The sequence below is a fragment of the Lontra canadensis genome, unplaced genomic scaffold (assembly GCF_010015895.1).
Source record: "Lontra canadensis isolate GAN:19392208 unplaced genomic scaffold, GSC_riverotter_1.0 scaffold114, whole genome shotgun sequence".
Taxonomy (NCBI): domain Eukaryota; kingdom Metazoa; phylum Chordata; class Mammalia; order Carnivora; family Mustelidae; genus Lontra; species Lontra canadensis.
Genome location: NW_022631108.1, coordinates 5,982,576 through 6,004,749, shown reverse-complemented (window position 1 = coordinate 6,004,749; position 22,174 = coordinate 5,982,576). Strand labels below are relative to the sequence as shown.

The window sequence follows — 22,174 nt, the reverse complement described above, 5'->3', positions numbered from 1 at the left end:
GCTGCCGGAACTAGAAGTTTTTTTTTTTAAATCTTGTTTACAGTGAGATCAGGATAAAATACCTAGGAATGAATTTATCCAAGGAAGAGAAAGACCTGTACATTGCAAACTACAAGATATTGATGAAAGAAATCGAAAGCACAAATAAATGGGAATATATATTGAATTCATGGATTGGAAGTATTAATATTGTTAAATGTCCATACTACCCAAAGAAATCTGTAGACTCAGTGCTGTCCTTATCAAAATTTCAATAGTATTGTCACAGGACTGAAACAAATAGTATTAAAATTTATATGGAATCACAAAAGACCCTGAATAGCTAAAGCAATCTTGGGAAATAACAAAGCTGGAGGAATCTCATTCTTTGATTTTAAATTATAAGACTATAGTAATCAAATCAGTGTGATATTACCATAAAAACAGACAAATAGATCAATGGAACAGAATAGAGAGCCATTAAATAGACCCATACATATATGGTCAATTTATGACAAAGGACCCAAGAATACACAGTGGTGCAAGGTCAGTCTCTTCAATAAATGGTTTTGGGGAAACTGGACCAACTATATGTAAAAGAATGAAAGAAGACCACTGTCTTCCACCATACGCAGAAACTAACTCAAGATGGATTAAAGTCTTTAGTGTGTGACCAGAAATCATGAAACTCCTAGGAGAAAATAGGTGGTAAGCTCCATGACATTGCTCTTGGAGATACTCATTTGTATCTGGCTCCAAAGGCAGTGACAAGGAAAGTAAAAGCAAATGAAACTACATCAAACTAAAAAGCTTCTGCACAGTTAAGGAAAAGATCAACAAAAAAGGCAACTTTTTGAACAGGAGAAAATATTTGTAAATCATATATCCAGTAAGGGGCTAAATATCCAAAATATGTAAAGAATTCATACAACTCAATAATAAAAAAGAAAACAGTTTGATTAAAAAGTGGGCATAGGATCTGAATAGATTACCAAAGAATGCATACTGATGGCCAAGAGACACACAAAAAGATGCTTGGCATTACTAATCAGGGAAATACAAATCAGAGCCACAATGAGATATCTCATACCTATCAGAATAGCTGTTATCAAAAAAGAAGGATAGGGGCACCTGGGTGGCTCAGTGGGTTAGGCCTCTGCCTTCGGCTCAGATCATGATCTCAGGGTCCTGGGATCGAGCCCCACATCGGGCTCTCTGCTCGGCGGGGAGCCTGCTTCCCCTTCTCTCTCTGCCTGCCTCTCTGCCTAATTGTGATCTCTATCAAATAAATAAAATCTTTAAAAAAAAGGATATAACATGTATTGGAGAGATGGTGTTGATAAGGAAATCTCGTACATCCTCAGTGGGAATGTGAATTGGGATAGTCACTGTAGGAAACAGTATGGAGATTCCTCAGATTAAAAATAAAACTACTATATTAGCCTAGTACTCCACTTCTGGGTGTTTATTCAAAGGAAACAAAACACTAATTCAGAAAGATATACACACCCCTATGTCCATTGCAGTGTCATTTATAGTAGCCAAGATACAGAATCAACCTGTGTCATCTATGGATGAATGGATAAAGATGTGGTATATATAACACCTTGGAATACTGCTGAGCCACAAAAAGAAGGAAATCTTGTAATTTGTGACAACATGGATAGACATTGGTGCTATTACACTGAGTAAAATAAGTCAAAGACAAATCCCACATGATTTCACTTGTAAGTGGGATCTATAAAACAAATGAGTGAAGCAGAATTCATAGATACAGAGAAAAGATTGTAGATTATCAAAAGGGAGGGATTTGAGGTGTGGGCAAAAAGCATGAAGAATGCCAGTTACGTGATGATGGATGGGAGCTAAACTTATTTTGGTGTTCATTTTTGTAGTTTATGCAAGTATATATTTGGTGTATATCTGGAACTAATATATAGCGATTTTAGCTGGTTAAAAGGGAAAAAAAAAGATGGTAATCAAATAAATAATGCTTGTGCCATTGTGGGTTTTTTTGTCACTTAATTCTTAATAAATAAGAATATTCTTATTTCGTAGGATATAAGAATTCTTAATTCTTTTGTCATTTAATTCTTAATAAACTTATTTTAAAGTTTATGTATGGTAAAGTTGACTCATTTTCTTGTATATTTCTGAGTTTAGACAGATTCGTAGAGCTGTGTAACTGCAACCAAAACCAAGACTTTGAATAGTCCATCACCTTCCAAAATTCCCATTGCTGTCTCTTTTTAATTCACCCCACTCCTAACCTCTGACAACTGTTAAATCCTGCTCCATGCCTTAAAATTTTACCTTTGCTATAATGCGATGTGAGTGGAATTGTACAGTATGTACCCTTTTTGGGGTGTTTTTTTTTTTTTATAGTAGTGTATTTGATATTTATCCATGTTGTTGAATGTATCAAATAGATCATTCCTTTTCATTGCTAATTAGTATTTCTGTTCGTCTTACTTATTTCTCCTACAAAACAGTGTTACAAATTCTTTCCCTATGGTTTTGCATTTTTTTATTGTGTCATATATAGTTGTAAAACATTTAGCTTTTTGGGTCTGGATTCAAAGCATTTAAGATTTAACCGTGTTGTTGAGAGAATCAATATCTCTTCCTTTTTATTGATGACTATTCTTTCTCCACCTACCAACTGAAGGACATCTGAATGATTCTATGTTTTGACAGTTATAGGCAAAGCTTCTATACACAATCATGCCTGTATTTTTGTATTAACATAAGTTTCTAAATATCTCAGGTAATATATTCCTGTTTTCTGAGCAGAGGCTCATAGAACAGACTGAAACACAACCTCAGTCTTCCTGTATAAAGGCCTATTTTCTTAGCCTAGAGTTTCAGCCTAAGGAAATGTTTCTTGTTACCCACATATGTAGAGGCTAAGGGGGCATACCCAGGGAATGTAAGCAGGAAAGCACCATCTTGCGCACCCCATTGGCTTTGCTACAGCTTGACTAGACTTCCCAGAAAAGACCTTATACACTCATCTGGAGCCCTGATTTTTGCAACTGTCATCCAGGGGACACCTCCAGATCACCTGGTCCAGAAGCCAACAGGGATTATGGTTAAGGCCCCACAGAACTGTATGTATTTACTTACATTAAAAGCTGTTTCCTGGGAGTCTGGCTTTCAGTAAGCCTGAAACTAGGTGCTAATTGAGGTTCATCCACTTGATTATTGACAGGTCGTGACATATTTTCAGGAATCGGGAATATCAAGAATAAATCGGGTGGTTTGGGTGATCATAAATGTGCAAAAGACAACTAAGAGCTAGGACAAGGTTGAACAAGAAGGATAATCACCTACTCAAAGCCACTTCTTTAAGGCTGAGAGAGGTGGCTGTTACACCTAATACATAGAAAAACACAAAAGTAAATTGAGGATATAGAGAAGTATGTTTCAAATGAAAGTAAAGGACAAAACCTCAGATAAAGACCTACTGTTATGGAGATAAGGAACCTACATGACAAAGAATTCAAAGTAATGTTCACAAAGATGCTCACTGATTTTGAGAGAAGAATGGGTGAACACAGAACTTCAGCAAAGAGATAGAAAACAAGTACCAAAGAGAAGTCACAGAGCTGAAGAATACATTAACTGCATTGAAAAATACATGAGAGTGGTTCAGTAGCAGACTAGATAAAATAGAAAGATAAGTAAGCTGGAAGGTGAGACAATGGAACTCACCTGGATGGAGCAGGAAGAAGAAAGCACAATAAAAACAAATATGAAGGTAGCTTAAGAGACCTCACGGCTATTGGCTATTGTGGTTTTGGGTACAAGCAGGAGTTCCTGTGTCCCCAGAGACCATGACCGGGAACATGCTCTGCCAGTGGGTGAGGGGGAATTTATATGCTCTGGAGCACCCAGAGGGGAACAGACTGAGACTTCTCTCTAAGAGGGAGGTTTGGGTGCAGTTTGCTTTCCTCTAAACCTCCAAAAACCATCAAAAGCTGCCAAGGTGAGAGAAACAAACAAAAAGCCTCCAGAGAACTAAAGCCTGAAAAACCGGTTTCCTCAAAGCCTACCCCCTTGATGGGGGCAGGAGAACTTAACTCAGGGAACAGTGCCTGAAAACCTCGAGGTAGGCCCCTCCCCCAGAAAGCCAACCCAAAAAAAAGAGAACAACCACCAATACTTCATAACTACTTCATAGATGCAGCTTTTATTTTTATATTCATTCCCACTACTCTGGTTCATTTTTTTATAGATAATTTTTTAACCTATTTACCATCACAGTGAGATTTCCAGTACATCAAATTCCATAATAACTTTTTAACCTGAACTTTTTGATACATATACCTGTGTTTTTCTTTTGCTTTTCTATTTTTTAATTTTTTTAATTTTTTGATTAGTTTATTCTTTTTTATATTTATTTTTAATATTCATATAGAGTTAAACTTCAAGGTAATCCCCTTTCCCCAATTAATGCTACCCCTATAGGTAAACCAGTTTTTAATCCCCCTTTATCTTAGGAAAGTTGAGTCCTTTAACGAAGATATCAAGATACATCCAGGAAAAATCAAAATAACCTTCCTTGCCCACACTGAGAATTTATAACAACTCTCCCATCTTTTTCTTCTGCCAGTGTTTCTGTGTATTTGTGTTTGTCCTGGTAGTATATAAATTTTACACTTGGGGTTCTTTTTGAAGAGGTTTTTTGTTTTGTTTTTATATATTTATTTTTTTTCTCTTGTCATATACTTTTATCAGTCTTTTTGTTTGTTTTTGTTTGTATACTTCATAAATCTTACCTTGGGGCCCATTTGGGTTGGGCCTTCTCATTTATTTTATCTTTCTTTTTTATTCCTGTCTCTCTCTCTCTCTTCCTCTCCCTCTCCCTCTCCCTCTTTTCCTTTTTTCGGTTGGGTGGGGACTCTTGATTGCTCAGAAGCGTTCCAGGGTGCACCTTGCCTGCACCAGGGTCGATACATTCAGCTACATCCGTTCAGCCATCTCTCACCAAAATAACTAGGAGGAGGAATACCCAACAGAAGAAAAACTCAGAGGCTGGGCCTTCTGCAACAGAGCTAATGACTATGGAAATAGACGATATGTTGGAAAGGGAATAGGCTAACAATTATCCAGGCAATGGCTAGGTTGGAGAAAGCCATGGATGACAAAATGGAATTGATGAGGGCAAAAGTGAAAGCCACCAGGGGTGATGTTCACAAGGTTCTCAATGAGTTCCAATCTAATCTAAAGTCTCTAAAAGCTAGGGTAACTGAGACAGAAGATAGAATTAGTGATCTGGAGGACAAACAGAAAGGATCAGGAGGAAGCCTGGAACAAACAGCTTAGAAGCCATGAAAACAGAATTAGGGAAATAAATGACGCCATGAAACGTTCCAACATCAGAATTATTGGAATCCCTGAGGGGGAGGAGAAAGAAAGAAGACTACAAGATATAGCTGAACAAATTCTCCACGAAAATTTTCCCGATCTCGCTAATGGAACCAGCATTCATATACTAGAGGCAGAACGGTCTCCCCCCAAGATTATAGAATCTAGAAAGACCTCAAGACACATGATAGTGAAAATGATGAATCATAATTGTAGACAGGACCTCTTGAAAGTAGCTAGGACAAATAAGTTCCTTACATATAGAGGAAAGCCCATGAGAATAACGTCATACCTGTCCACAGAAACCTGGCAAGCCAGAAAGGGCTAGCAAGACCTATTCAGAGCACTAACTGAGAAGAACATGCAGCCAAAAATACTTTATCCAGCAAGGCTGACATTCAAAATGGATGAAGAGATAAAGAGTTTCCAAGACTGGCAAGGTTTAAAAGAGTATGTGACCACCAAGCCGACACTGGGAAATATTAAGGGGTGTCCTATAAAAGAGGAAAAATCCTTAGAATATCATTGAACAGAAATATATGGAGACAATCTACAGAAAGACTTCAAAGGTAACACGTCAATAAAAACATATCTCTCAATCACTTTCAATGTGAATGGCCTAAATGCACCCATAGAACGGCACAGGGTTGCAGATGGGATAAAACGACAGGACCCACCCATATGTTGTCTAAAAGAGACCCATTTTGAACCTAAAGATACACCCAGACTGAAAGCGAAAGGATGGAGAAGCATGTTTCATGCCAATGGGCCTCAAAAGAAGGCCGGGGTAGCGATTCTCATATCAGAAAAATTAGATTTTAAACTAAAGACTGTAGTCAGAAATACAGAAGGACACTACATAATTCTTAAAGGGACTATCCACCAGGAAGATCTAACAATTGTGAATATTTATGCCTCCAATATGGGAGCAGCCAATTACATAAGAAAACTGTTAATCAAGATAAAGAGTCATATTGATATGAATACATTAATAGTAGGATATCTGAACACGCCTCTCTCAGTAATAGATCAACCAAGCAGAAAATCAATAAAGAAACAAGAGCATTGAATGACACATTGGACCAGATGGACCTCATAGATATATACAGAACATTCCACCCTAAAACAACAGAATACTCATTCTTCTCAAGTGCACATGGAACCTTCTCCAGAATAGACCACATACTGGGTCACAAATCAGGGCTCAACTGATACCAAAAGATTGAAATTATGCCCTGCGTATTCTCAGTTCACAATGCTTTGAAACTGGAGCTCAATCACAAGGATAAGTTTGGAAGGAATTCAAACAATTGGAAGCTAAAGACCACCTTGCTTAAAAATACTTGGATCAACCAGGAGATCAAAGAAGAACTTAAACAATTCATGGAAACCAATGAGAATGAAGACACTTCAGCCCAAAACCTATGGGATACAGCAAAGGCAGTCCCAAGGGGGAAATACATAGCCATCCAAGCCTCCCTGAAAAAAAATTGAAAATTCCAGAATACACCAGCTGTGTCTACACCTAAAAGAACTGGAGAAACAACAAATTAAGCCAACTCCACACACAAGAGGGGAAATAAGATTAGAGCAGAGATCAATGAAATAGAAACTAGAGATACAGTAGAACACATCAATGAAACTAGAAGCTGGTTTTTTTAAAGAATAAGATCGATAAGCCATTGGCCACACTAATCCAAAAAAAAAAAAGAGAGAAAGCCCAAATGAATGAATGAAAAGGGAGAGATCACAACTAACACCAAGGAGGTAGAAACAATCAGCAGACGTTATTATCAACAGTTATATGCCAATAAGTTAAGCAACCTAGAAGAAATATATGCATTCCTGGAAAACTATAAACTTCCAAATTTGAACCAGGAAGAAATTGACATCCTGAATAGACAGATATCTAGTAACGAGATTGAAGCAGTGATCAAAAACCTCCCAAAAAACAAGAGACCAGGACCTGATGGATTCCCTGGGGAATTCTACCAAACTTTCAAAGAAGAAATAACACCTATTCTTCTGAAGCTGTTTCAAGAAATTGAAGGAGAAGGAAAACTTCCAGACTCTTTTTATGAAGCCAGCATTGCCCTGAAACCCAAACCAGGCAAAGACCCCACCAAAAAGGAGAATTTCAGACCAATATCCCTGATGAATATGGATGCTAAGATTCTCAACAAGATCCTAGCAAATAGGATCCAACAGCACTTTAAAATATTACCATGACCGGGCGGGATTCATCCCTGGGTTGCAAGGATGGTTCAACATTCGCAAATCAATCAATGGGATAGAACAAATCAATAAGAGAAGAGAGAAGAGCCACATGGCCCTCTCAATTGATGCAGAAAAAGCATTTCACAAAATACAGCATCCATTCCTGATTAAAACGCTTCAAAGTATAGGGATAGAGGATACATTCCTGAACTTCATAAAATCTATCTATGAAAAACCCACAGCAAATATCATCCTCAATGGGGAAAAGCTTGCAGCCTTCCTGTTGAGATCAGGAACACAAGGATGCCCACTCTCACCACTCTTGTTCAACATAGTATTAGAAGTCCTAGCAATAGCAATCAGACAACAAAGAGAAATAAAAGGTATCCAAATTGGCAATGAAGAAGTCAAATCTCTCTCTTTGCAGATGACATGAGACTTTAAATGGAAAACCCAAAAGACTCTACCCCCAAACTACTAGAACTCATACAGCAATTCAGTAACATGGCAGGATACAAAGTCAATGTACAGAAATCAGTGGCTTTCTTACACACTAACAATGAAAATACAGAAAGGGAAATTAGAGAATTGATTCCATTTACTATAGCACCAAGAACTATAAGATACCTGGGAATAAACCTAACCAAAGAGGTAAAGGATCTGTACTTGAGGAACTACAGAACACTCATGAAAGAAATTGAAGAAGACACAAAAAGATGGAAGACCATTCCATGCTCTTGGATCAGAAGAATAAACATTGTTAAAATGTCTATAATGCCTAGAGCAATCTATACATGTAATGCCATGCTGATCAAAAGTCCACCGATATTTTTCAAAGAGCTGGAGCAAATAATCCTAAAATTTTGTATGGAATCAGAAGAGACCCCGAATTGCCAAGGAAATGTTGAAAAACAAAAATAAAACTGGGGGCATCACGATACCTGATTTCAAGCTTTACTACAAAGCTGTGATCACCAAGACAGCATGGTACCAGCATAAAAACAGACACATAGACAAGTGGAACAGAGTAGAGGGACCAGATATGCACCCTCAACTCTACGGTCAAATAATCTTCGCAAAGCAGGAAAAAATACACAGTAAAAAAAAGTCTCTTCAATAAATGGTGCTGGGAAAACTGGACAGGTATGTGTAGAAGATTGAAACTTGACCATTCTCTTACACCGTACACAAAGATAAACTCAAAATGGGTAAAAGACCTCAACGTGAGACAGGAATCCCATCAGAATCCTAGAGGAGAACATAGGCAGTAACCTCTTCGATATCAGCCACAGCAACTTCTTTCAAGATATGTCTCCAAGGACAAAGGAAACAAAAGCCAAAATAAACTTTTGGGACTTCATCAAAATCAAAAGCTTCTGCACAGCAAAGGAAACAAGAAAACAAAGTGGCAACCCGTGGAATGGGAGAAGATATTTGCAAATGACAGTACAGACAAAAGGTTGATATCCAGGGTCTATAAAGAACTCCTCAAACTCAACACACACAAAACAGACAATCATATAAAAAATGGGCAGAAGATATGAACAGACACTTCTCCAGTGAAGACATACAAATGGCTATCAGACACATGAAAAAATGTTCATCATCACTAGCCATCAGGGAGATTCAAATTAAAACCACATTGAGATATCACCTTACACCAGTTAGAATGACCAAAATTAGCATGACAGGATACAACGTGTGTTGGAGAGGATGTGGAGAAAGGGGAACCCTCTTATACTGTTGGTGGGAATGCAAGTTGGAGCAGCCATTTTGGAAACAAGTGTGGAGATTCCTTAAGAAATTAAAAATAGAGCTTCCCTATGACCCTGCAATTGCACTCCTGGGTATTTACCCCAACGATACAGATGTAGTGAAATGAAGGGCCATCTGTATCCCAATGTTTATAGCAGCAATAGCCACGGTTCCCAAACTGTGGAAAGAACCAAGATGCCCTTCAACGGATGAATGGATAAGGAAGATGTGGTCCATTTATAGTATGGAGTATAATGCCCCCATTGGAAAGGATGAATACCGAACTTTTGTATCAACATGGATGGGATTGGAGCAGCTTGTGCTTAGTGAAATAAGTCAAGCAGAGAGAGTCAAGTATCATATGGTTTCCCTTATTTGTGGAGCATAACAAAGAACACGGAGGACATAGGGAGATGGAGAGGAGAAGGGAGTTGAGGGAAATTCGAAGGGGTGATGAACCATGAGAGACTATGGACTCTGAAAACCAACCTGAGGGTTTTGAAGGGGCAGGTGGTGGGAGGTTGGGGGAGCCAGGTGGTGGGTATTATGGAGGGCACATATTGCATGGAGCACTGGGTGTGTTGCATTAGCAATGAATTCTGTTACACTGAAAATAAGTTAAATAAAAAAAATAGAACCAATAATTACTTTAAATGAAAATGAACTAACTCCTCTAATAAAAAAAAAATGAAAAGAAAAGAAAAAGAAAATGGAGTGGCTGAATGTGTTAAAAAAGCAAAAAACAAAAAAGACATACCTATATACTTGATATTTACTTCAGAGGTAAGGACTCACAAAGACTGAAAGTGAAAGGATAGGAAAATATTTTTCATGGAAATGGAAATGAAAAGACAGGTGGTATAGGTACATTCATATCAGACAGAAGAGACTTTGTAACAAAGATTATAGTGAACAACAAAGGAAAGACTCTACAAAATGAAAAAGGTGTCAAGAAGATCCAATACTTAAAAATATATAAGCATGCATGGTTGGAGCACCAAAATATGTAAAAGCAGATGTTATCAGGGAGAAATTATTATATGAAAACATGACAGCAATAGAATAATAGGGATTTTAACCTGCCAGTTGCTTTAATGGATAGATCATTTCCAGATATATATGAAAACTTGTTTCAGTAAGAAAACATTGATCTTCAATGATCATTAGACTAGATGGACTTTAATAGATATATATATAGGGAGAAAACATTCCATCTAAAAGCAACAGAATATATATTTTCTGAAGTGCACATGGAACATTCTCCCAGATAGATTACATATGAGGCTACAAAACAAGTCTCAATAAATTAAAGAAGGATGGAATATATGAAGCATCTTTTCTAATGATAGTGGTATGAATCTAAAAATTAATTACAAAAAAACCTGGAAAAACTACAAATACATGGAGATTAAACATGTTACTGGACAACTCCAGGGCCATCGGGGAAAAAAAAAAATTAAAGGAGAAATAAAAAAATCCAGAGATTAGTGAAAACAGAAATATTATATACCAAAACCATTCAGATGCATCAAAGAACTAAGAGGGAAAGTTATAGCAGTAAAGGCCTACCCCAAGAAAAGAGAAATCTCCAATAAGCAATTTGACTTTATACCTAAATAAACTAGGTAAAAAATCCCAAAGTTAGTAGAAGGAAGGAAATAATAGAGGAAATAAATGAAATTGATATGAAAAAGATAACACTAAAGATCAATTAATAGCTGATTCTTTGAATAGATAAAATAAATTAAAACTTTAGACTTGACAACAAAAATAGAGGGCTCAAATAAGTAAAATCGGAAATGGAGGAAAAGCTGTAGGTGTTAGCATAGAAATAAAAGGGTCATAAGAGATTATTATGAAAAATTATAATAAGATCAGCTTCAAACTGATACCAACACCAGACACATAGACTTAAAAAAATTATAGACTAATATCCCTAATGGAATGAGATGCCAAAAACCTCAGCTGAATATTAGAAAATGAATTCAATAATACATTAAAAGGATTATATGGGGTGCTTGATTGGCACAGTCGATTGAGTGTCTGATTCCTGGTTTCTGCTCAGGTCATGATCACGTGGTCATATAATTGAGCCCTGTGTCCAGCTCCATGCTCTGTGCAGAGTCTGCTTAAGACTCTCTCCTTCTCTGCCTCTGTCTCTGTCCCTCAAATAAATCTTTGGGATGCCTGGGTGGCTCAGTTGGTTAAACATCTGCCTTCAGCTCAGGTCATGATCCCAGGGTCCTGGGATTGAGTCCCAGTTGGGCTCCTTGCTTTGGCTCAGGTCATGGTCTTGGAGTCCTATGATCAAACTCCATGTTAGACTTTCCACTCTAGGAGAGTGTGCTGGTCCCTCTGCCCCTTCCCTTGCTCCTGCTGCCACTTTCTCTCTCAAGTAAGTAAAATCTTAAACACATGCGCACACACACACACACACACACACACAAAACTTTTACATCATGACCACATGGAATTATGAGTAGGCGAGTAAAAGAAATAAAAACATTCATATTGGTAAGAAAGAAATGAAACTGTCACTATTTGTAGATGGCATGGTACGATAAATAGAAAACATTAAAGACTCCACCACAAAACTAACAGAGCTAATAAGAAAGATATCAAGGAAACAACTCCATTTTCAGTTGCACCAAAATAAGTAACACAGGAATAAATTTAACCAAAGAGGTGAAAACCTGTACACTGAAAAATAGCAGGTATTGATGAAAGCAATTGAAGAAGAAACAAATGGAAAGACACTCTGTGCTCATGGATCGGAGGAATTAATGTTATTAAACTGTCCAAACTACCCCAGATAAACTACAGATTCAATGTAGTCCCTACTAAAATTACCCTGAAATTTTTTACAGAACTAAAACAAGTAATTCTAAGATCTGTATTGAACCACAAAACCCTGAATAGCCAAAACAGTCTTGAGAAAGAACAAAGCTGGATGTATCATGCACCCTGCACCCTGATTTTATTTTATTTATTTGTTTATTTAATTTTATATTTTTCCCACCTATGAGAGAGAGAGAACGAGTGGTGGGGAGGCGCAGAGGGAGAGAAAGAGAAAGAAGCCGACTCCCCGCTGAGTAGGAAGCCCAACACAGGGCTTGATCCCAGGACCTGGATATCATGACCTGAGCCAAAGGCAGATGCTTAACTGACTGAGCCACCTAAGTGCCCTCATGCAACCTGGTTTTAAACTGTATTACAAAACTCTAGTAGTCAAAACAGTATGGTATTGGCATAAAAACACACATTGATCAATGGAATAGAATAATGAATCCAGAAGTAAAAGCACTAATATATATTCTATTTAAAATGGTGTTGCTAAACTTGACAGCTACATCCAAAGAATGAAAGTGGAACACTCTCTTGCACTCTATACAAAGTTAACTCAAAATGGAATAGAAACTTGGCTATAAGACTAGACACCACAAAAATCCTAGAAGAAAACTTTGATGATAATCTCTTTGATCAATCAGTTTTAGCAATATGTTTTTTGGATGTGACTCCAAAGGCAAGGGAAGCAAAAGCAAAAATAAACAGATGGGTCTACTTCAAACTAAAAAGTTTCTGCACAGCAAAGGAGAAACAACAAAAAATGAAAAAAAGAAAAAAACCTACTGAAAGGAAAACATATTTACAAATCATATAACTGGTAAGGGATTAATATCCAAAATATAGAAAGAGTTCCTACAACTCAATTACAAAACCAAACCAAACCAAATCAACCAAACCAAAACAGTTTTAAAAATGGTCAATAGAGCATGCACCTCCTAATCTTGGCATTGTAAGTTCAAGCCCCATGTTGGGTGTAGAGATTACTTAAGAAATAAAATCTCAAAAAAATTTAAAAAGATGCACAGAGGATGTCAATATACATTTTAACAAAGAAGATATACTAATGGCCAAAAGGTATATGAAAATATTCTCAACATCACTAATTCAGCAGGAAATTGCAAATCAATACCATAGAGATATTTCCTAACACCTGTGGGGATGGCTGTTGTTAAATAGATACCCAGTGTTATGGAGAATGTGGAAAAAAACCAGAAACCTCATGTATTTTTTGGTGAGAATATATATGGGTGCTGGATCTATGGAAAATAGTACTGAGGTTTTTCAAAAAATTAAAAATAGATATACTGTAGGTAGGATCCAACAATTGCACTACTGGGTAACATTGCAAAGAAAATGGAAACATAATCTATAAAGATATTTCGACTTCTGTGTTTACTGCAGCATTATTTAAATAGGCAAGGTATGGGAGCAACCTAAGTGTCCATTGATGATGAATGGATAAACAAGAAGTCATGTGTGTATGTATGTATACACACACACACACGCACACAATAGAATATTACTCATTCATAAAAAAAGGATGAAATCCTATCATTTGCAACAGCATGAATTGAGCTTAGGGGTATTATACTAAATGAAATAAGTCAGACACAGAAAGACAAATACTGCATGATGTACATATGGAATAAAAATAAACAAAACCCAGATTCATGATACAGAGAATAGATTGGTGGTTACCAGGAAGATAGGGCATTGGGGAGGTGTAATTTTTGCAGGAAATTAAGAAGTACCAACTTCCAGTTATAAAACAAGTAAGTCATGTGTCTATGATGTATAGCTTAGGATATATAATCAGTCACATATTAAATTTGTAAGGTGGTAGATGGTAACTAGACTTATTTTGGTAGCTATCTTGCAATGTATGTGAATGTGAACTCACTATGTTACACAGCTGAAAATAATGTACTTTATGTCAGTTATATCATAAAACTAAAACATTTATACAGAACAGAATATTAGTGTATTTACAGATACGCACAGCTATTGCCACAGTTTTAGAGCTTTATCACATCATAAAGAAACATTTTACCCTTTATCTGTTACCCCCATTTCCTTATCCCATACCCCTAAGCAACAACTAGTTTACTTTTTGTCTCAATAGATTTTTCTCTTTTCAAAATTTATATGATTAGATTTGCCATTATATATTTATAATTCTGTATCTCTCTTTTTTTCTGGGATTTTAATGATATGGATTTTAGATCTTCTCACATTCCACATGACTCTGAGGCTCTGTTCATTTGCTTTTATTTTTTTTCTTTATTTTTTAAAGATTATTTATTTATTTATTTGACAGAGAAAGAGAGAGCGAGAGAGAGAACAAGCAGGGAGAGTGGGAGAGGGAGAAGCAGGCTTCCTGCTCAGCAGGGAGCCTGATACAAGGCTCCATCCCAGGATCCTGGGATCATGACCTGAGCTGAAGGCAAACACTTTAATGACTGAGCCACCCAGGCACCCCTGTTCATTTGCTTTTAATCATTTTTCATTTTCAATATCAGTTGGTCTTTCTCTTTAAGATTTTATTTATTTGCCAGAGTTAGAGCAAGAGTGCACAAGCAGGGAGAGTGGCAGGCAGAAGGAGAAGCAGGCTCCCTGCTGAGGTAGGAGCCCAGTGTTAGACTCAATCCCATCACCCTGGGATCATGACCTGAGCTGAAGGCAGACACTTAACTGACTAAGCCACCCAGGCATCCCCATTTTTCATTTTCTTCTTCATATTGGTTCATTTCTGTTGCTATATCTTCAAGTTTACTATTTTTTTCTGCCATCTCCATTTTCTTATTGAGGCAATCCAGTATTTTTTAAAATCAGCACGGGGTGTTGTACATAAACAATGAATCTTGGAACACTGCATCAAAAACTAATGATGTATTTTATGGTGACTAACATAACATAGTAAAAAAAAAAACACATTATTTTTGTCCAAAATTATTTACGTTTGTTTTTTATGGTTAATATTTTTTGCTTATAACTTTATCATTCTGTTCGTGTATTTTTTCAAGTCCTTATTTTTATTTATTTATTTATTTTAATATTTTATTTATTTATTTGACAGAGAGAGAGGGAGAGGGAATACAAGCAGGGGTATTGGGAGAGGGAGAAACAGGCTTCCTGCTGCCAAGCAGGGAGCCTGATAAGCGACTTGATCCCAGGACCCTGGGATCATGTCCTGAGCTGAAGCCAGGCGCTTTAATGACTGAGCCACCCAGGTGCCCCTGAAGTATGTTTATTTTTAACCAAAGAGCATAGTTATAATAGCTGCATGATCTTTGTCAGCATGATCTGCATGTCTGCATGATCTTCAACATCAGAGTTATCCTGGAATTGATGCCCATTAATTAAACATACTTAAACAGTATGCAATCTGCCTGATTAGATTCAAGTTCTATCTCACCCTCTCTGTGTGACAGTTCCAGCATTAATTATGTCTTCAGATAATTTGGGTCAGAACTCTCCATGTCCTAACTTAATAGTAGTTTTAGCCCTGATCAGTGGTTTATGTTGCAGTTCATTTTTCAAGCCCTTTGATAGGCTTCTTTGATTCTGTTCCACACACATGCAGTTTGTGGTTGAGACCAGGAATTGTGTCTATTCAGATGCAGAATTAGGGGATCTCCTTTTCCCGTTGTATCTTTTCCATGATATATTCTGTGGATTCTGCAATTCCCATAGGTTCTTTATCCTGATTCTTCTGACCAGAACGGAGTTTCTCTCAGAGTTTTAGTCTTTCATGATGTCACACAGGTTTGTACTGTTAGGGCTGCCCTTGAAGTGAAGGAGAGCATGAAAAAAATAACAGGAAATACCTCCCCTCACACTTTTTTTTTTTTTAATCATATGAGCCTCTTTTCCTGGTCTCTTTGATCAGATACGTTTTCTCTTGATTGGGTCTTGCCTTGGAGCACGACTAGGAGTCAAAAGAGAAAAAGAAAATTGGGGGGAAAAAAACCTTTAATTCTTATGTTCACCAGCTTAAAATTGTGTCTTTTACTGTTCCTTTTTCCAGAAATGAGGTTTTTCTTGGAAATATTTTTCATACCCACTGTGGAGTTCCATGAATCAGTCAGTCTCCTCTTGGGTCAATGTCAAGAGATAAAGTTTTGAAATAAACCCAGGAAACTCACCATAGTGCTGGTTATTCTTTGAACTTTGTCCTCCCTCTCTAATCTGCTTGCTATTATTTAATTTTCAGAGTCCTCCCATAGTTCTGCCCATTTTTAATTGAACTATTTTTTGTTTTTGGTGTTTGGCTGGGGACATAGGTCAAGCACAAAGGTCATATGTTTACTTTATGTTAGTAAATCATAGCAAAGCTCTAAATAATATGAGATGAAAATACAGTTCTGAAAGTTAAGGATTCTCAAGAACAATCTGGAAACCATATTAATAATGTTCCTTTTCTAAGTACCTTCTATGTGTTGTTTAACATTTTGTGTTTCAGTAACTGTAGATCTTGCTAAATCATGGTGGGAAATGCCTGGTGTTCTATTATTCCTAGTTCTTACCCTTGTTCTAGTAATCCCGAACTTCAGTTTTTGAACAATATTTTTCAGGTGGATGGTCTTCAGATTGTTGATGAGCCAATGGAAGAAGGAGAAGCAGATTCTTGCCAAGTAAGTACTTTCATTAAAAGACTGTGCTGCATTTTTAAGATATAAGGAAAGAGAATAATCATCTGTCACTTAAGGAGAAAATCATTTGTCAATTAAAGAAATTTACTTAGGTAAGTTAATAACAAGCAAATTCAATTATTAATAAAACAATAGTTTAAAATATAGACAGTTTTTTGTCAGAAATTTTTATATGAAATTTTTAAATCTTTTAAACTTTATTGATGTATAATCTATATGCCATGAAATTTGCCCATCTTAAGTGTAATAATGAATGAAATTTTTACTTGCTATTATATGAGTAACTGGGTTACTTAAATACAGAATCCTCTGTAAATAAGATTACCTTCAACTTTAGGTTAGAAAAGAGATCTAGTGCAGAAATATTTGACCTGAGGCCATTTAAAATGCATTTACTGGCTTTGAAAAAATATTACATCTAAATTATTTCAGAATTTTCTAACTAGTTTTATTTTACTTTATTTTATTTTAAAGATTTTTTATTTGTTTGACAGAGAGAGAGTGAGGGAGAAAAAGCAGGCTCCCCAATGAGTAGGGAGCCTGATGCAAGACTTGATACCAGGACTCTGGGATCATGACCTGAGCTGAAAGCAGATGCTTAATTGACTGAGGCACCCAGGGGCCCTTCTAACTAGTTTTAAAAACCATTTGACTACTGGGCCATTCTATGCCAGGCCTACGTACTAGTCTCTTGTCCTACAAGTTCTAGTTTTATAGAAGAGTGTTCTTAAGATTTTAAGAAGGTCTAAGTTGTACATCCACATTTATTTTGTTATTTTATTATTATTATTTCAATAATATTTTCTTGGAATTATGGGTTGTTTAAGCTGGAAGGAGCCTCAGAGACAATATTTTTTAATAATCCCATTGTATAGGTAAATCTATTGAGACCTGGAAAGGTTATGATATATACTTGTTTGTCAAATTAACAAGTAGCAGAAGTAAGACTTATGACCCAGTGTGGATCATATTAAGTCACTTGTGTATTGTGTAGACAAAAAAGAAGTGGAGAATAAGAAAAACAATCCTCCTCTTATTTAGTTATGGATAAAATCAACCTTGATGTCCTTTTTTCCCCCTGAAACTGGTTTAAAAGAGGATTTTTTCCAGATAGGACCAGCAGAGTTATTTAAATTGGGTTTGTCCAAGATTCTTTGAAATACTCTTTGTAAAAATGCACTACCTCTGCAGGTTGTCATGATGTAACAGTAACCTTAGTTCTGGTTAATAGATAAAATGTCATTATTTCTTTTGTAATTTACTTAATATAAATAACTTGTGTTAATTATGAATTTAAATGTAAGCTTCTATCAAAATCATCTAAAGTTTTCTCTACAGATCATATGTACTAAGAGGCATAGTATTTACATTAGTAGTTTATAAAAGATAAAGTGTAGGAAAATACAAAAACTGGGGAATGGTATATTTGAGAATTAATAAATTGATAGAGAAATACTATGCCCCATACCACAGGAGGCAGAAAAATGTATGTGTGTGCATGTGCACATATGTACATCTGTAGCCAACATAAACACATAGATATATAGAGAGGGTTATTGTCAAATATTTACCTTCCCAGTTTAAAAAAAAATCAGGAAGTATACTTTTGATGGAAAGACAATAAAAATATACAGTGATGATGCTAATGTGATCTAAATTACTCACCTTCAGTGGTTAGAAAGGGAAATCTGAAGATTTGGAGAATCAGGGACCTAGAATCACTTCTAAGGATTTTAGTTTTTTAATATATATTTATTTATTTATTTGAGTTGGCAGAGAGCACAGAAGCAGGGGGAATAGCAAGCAGAAGGAGAGGGAAAAGCAGGCTCCCTGCTGAGCAGGGAGCCTGATGTGGGGCTCGATCCCAGGACCCCGGTATCATGACCTGAGCCAAAGACAGACGCTTAACTGACTGAGCCACCCAGGTGCTCCAGGATGTGATTTAGTTTATAGCCTGAGTTATATGAACTTAAAACAAAGTACATTTGCTGTGTGATGGTTTAGGTACTCATTTGATGTCAGTTAAATCATGAGTGATAAGAAACACTAAACATAAATTTATCTCTTTGTTTAATGTTTTTCATTTATAGGATTTTTAGGGATATGGTTACTTATTCCAGTGTGATGCTGGGAGATGTGTGTTTTTTGTGGTTGGCTTTTTTTTTTTCTTAATAGTGGAGAGTTGTAGAGATTGCTCTGTGATGCATGGATTCTTTAAGCAGTATTCTTTAAATCTGAACTTAAGAATTGCCTATGTTGCCTGATGCTGTTTTGTTATTGATTGATTTAGACAGCTAATCCACTTCATCACAGTTATCGTAGCTTTGGATTTTCATGGTCATCTGATCACTTTTCATCAGTTAAAATAGGCAGAATTAAGTAAATTTCTTCCCATTCTCCAGATATCTATATCTATATCTATGCATATCTACATATATGTAGCATATATTAGTAAAACTAAATTATAGTTAGTATAATTTTCATATGTCCAGATTAGTAATAATGAATTTTTCTGTTTCTCAAGACAGTGTTACTATTTGGTAAGCATTAAGTAACAGGTCAGAGATAAAAGATATATCATATTTCACCACTTAGTCCCCTATTTCTCCCAACAGTGTCCAGGTTAGAAAAAAAAATGTTATGATTCTTCTTTAATAGATTACTGACATGAATTAATTATTTTATGGTGTCAAAATAAGTAGAGATGTCTTGTATTTGCTAGTTTATGATCGATACATATTTACTTTTAAAGTTTGTATGCAGTGGTTAATAGAACCTCAAACAAAATACATATTATTAATGCTACTAAAGTTTTTGGAATTTCAAAAGAAGAATCACTTAACAATTAGATTTTTGTTCACTACAGTAGTACAACATCAGCAGTATGTTTAGTCTCTAAATTGATATATATTTTTATTACCCAGACATATAAAGGTTACATTTAACTGAAAATATACATTAAAAAAATGATTTCCTGATATTTTGATGCCCTATGTTTCTAATTTTTGAAACCATTCTTGACATGTGTCTGTCTTAGGAATCCTTTAAGAAATATTCTTTTACAAGTGTTTTATTTAAACTTATGTATAGCTATAAGTAAGAAGTTCCTTAAGTCGGGGGACCTGCTTCTTATAGGGTGGATTTTTTCCTTCCTTTACTTCTCTTTCCATTCTGGGCATTTTTCCTTGCTGCACTTCAATGTTTTTCTTCCCTTGCAAAGTTGGTCCTTACTTCTCCTTTTTATTCATTTAGCATTAAAAAAAATTGAACACTTGGAAGTGAAGGTTGCAGAATAATAGGGGGACCCTATGCTTGCCTCATCCATTAAACACAGCTAGATAAATATCAAATCATTCTGAACACCCAGGAAATCAATCTGAGGACTGAGAATAATCTGCACAACTAGAGGGAGAAAAGAGGCCATATTATGGAGGGTGTGAAATGTGGAGGTGTGATTTGGGGGAGAAAAGAATCATGGTGCTGCAGAGGGAAGCAAGGAGAGAGAAAGAGTGAGGCGGGGGAGATAGATAGAAAAAATGGGCACAGGGCATTACACAAAAAACACTCCCCAAATAACTGATGTTCTGGGAAAACAATAGAGGATGATTATGGCAAATTTTTACAAGCAGTGGAGCTCAAGGTCTGATGTTTTAGAAGTCCGTGCCATTACCAGTGTGGAGCCTATTGGGCATAGAGGTGCTCCTGTGGAGAAGGAGGGGAGAGGGCCAGGAGTGGACAGTGTGGTTTGAGGATCCCCTGAGTCACACTGGGAGGGACAGTTCCCATTCTTGAGTGCATTTGGGAGAAGTGGCACTGCCTCTTCAGGGACAAAAGAGCCAGTGGACAACATTGAGCTGGCCTGTTCATTAGTGTAGGAATAGATGCACCTACTGAGGGCAGCTAACCTGGATACTGGCTTTATGCTGTGGTTTTCCATAAATTCTAAGCCCCTACATGTTCCTGTGACTGACCTTTTGGGGGAAAAAAAAAAAAACAAAACGACACCAACCACAGCTCAGTGAAACCCTCCCCCAGAGGATCAGCATGGGTCCGTGCAGTGCCAGGTCCTTAAAATTTGGAATTTTGAAATCCAGCTGGCATGCCTGAGATAAAACAGAGGAGCCTTGTGCTACCTGGTAGGCAGAAGGCTCAGAAACAGACAGGGTAAAGACAGGGATCTAAGAGATGCCTGGGACAAAGTAGGGGAGATTGTTTGCTCTTCTGAAAGGGCTTCCTGAATAGGCAAGGCATGAAATCCCCTCTTCAGGGGTGAGAGAACCACCTAATGCCATTTTTACCCCTGCCCACCAGCAAGGGTGGACTTCAGTGAGCAGCCCAGCACCCAGGCTGGAAGCTTGCACCTCTTACACCAAGCTCCACTCCCCTGTACTTTAAAGATACTTTTTGTTTTGTTTTGTTTTGTTTTGTTACACTGGGGCAAGTGTGCCTGAGACTCATAGCATCAGCAGACCCCTCCCCCAGAGGACCAGCACAAAATACCCAATTGTACTATCTGATGACCACAGAGGGCTGCAAAGCTGTAGCTCTAGGGGAAATAGGATCTAGCTTCTTTTAAAAAGCAGACTAAAACACACCTAGTTAAAACTTGCTACACAGTGGGCAATATCAAGCACTCCCCACTGCAAACAAGGAGAAAGTCTGCAGGGGATTGACCTAAGGGAAAGAGCAGCCAAATCACAAGAGCAGTGTGCACACAGCATACATCAGAAACAATTCCTGAAGCACCAGGTCCTGGACAGTATAGGACCTCTTCTTAATATAGCCATTACTCTCAGGAGCAGGAAACAGAACAGACTTTCCTAACACAGAGAAGACAGAGAGCTACACAAAATGTCAAAATGGAGGCATTCATCTTAGAAGAAAGAACAAAAAGTCAAGGATAGGGATTCCATCAAAACAGTTATAAGTAATATGCCTGAATCAAAATTTAAAACAATGATCATAAGGATACTAGCTGGGCTAGAGAAAAACATAGACAATGCCAGGAGTCCCTCACCACAGGGACAAAAGACTAAAATCTAGTCCAGCCAAAATAAAAATGCTATCACCAAGATGTGAAATAATAAAGGTGAGAAGAGGGAAAGAAAAATATTGGCTCACTAGTGTACACTTAGGGAATTCAGCAACTATATGAAGCATAATAAAATCCATATCATAGGAGTTCCAGAAGATGAAGAGAGTAAAAAATGAGCAGAAGGTTTATTTCAGGAATTGTAGTTGAAAACTTCCCTAATCTTGGGAAGGAAAGAGATATCCAAATCCAGGAGGCACAGAGAACTCCCATCAAAATCAACAAAGCAAGCTAACACCAAGATATATCATAGTTAAATTTG

The 22,174-nt window shown here is 36.8% G+C and overlaps 1 protein-coding gene across 3 annotated transcripts in view; it reads left to right on the top strand.

Annotated features, from left to right (window-relative positions):
- The window catches only part of RPS6KA6 (ribosomal protein S6 kinase A6), a 181,589-nt gene that overhangs the window by 38,713 nt on the left and 120,702 nt on the right, over positions 1 to 22,174 (top strand). For all 3 annotated transcript variants that reach the window (XM_032840614.1, XM_032840615.1, XM_032840613.1), the window contains exon 2: positions 16,743 to 16,802. In XM_032840614.1, the coding sequence (XP_032696505.1) occupies positions 16,743 to 16,802 (60 nt within the window). The remainder of the gene's footprint in view (positions 1 to 16,742; positions 16,803 to 22,174) is intronic.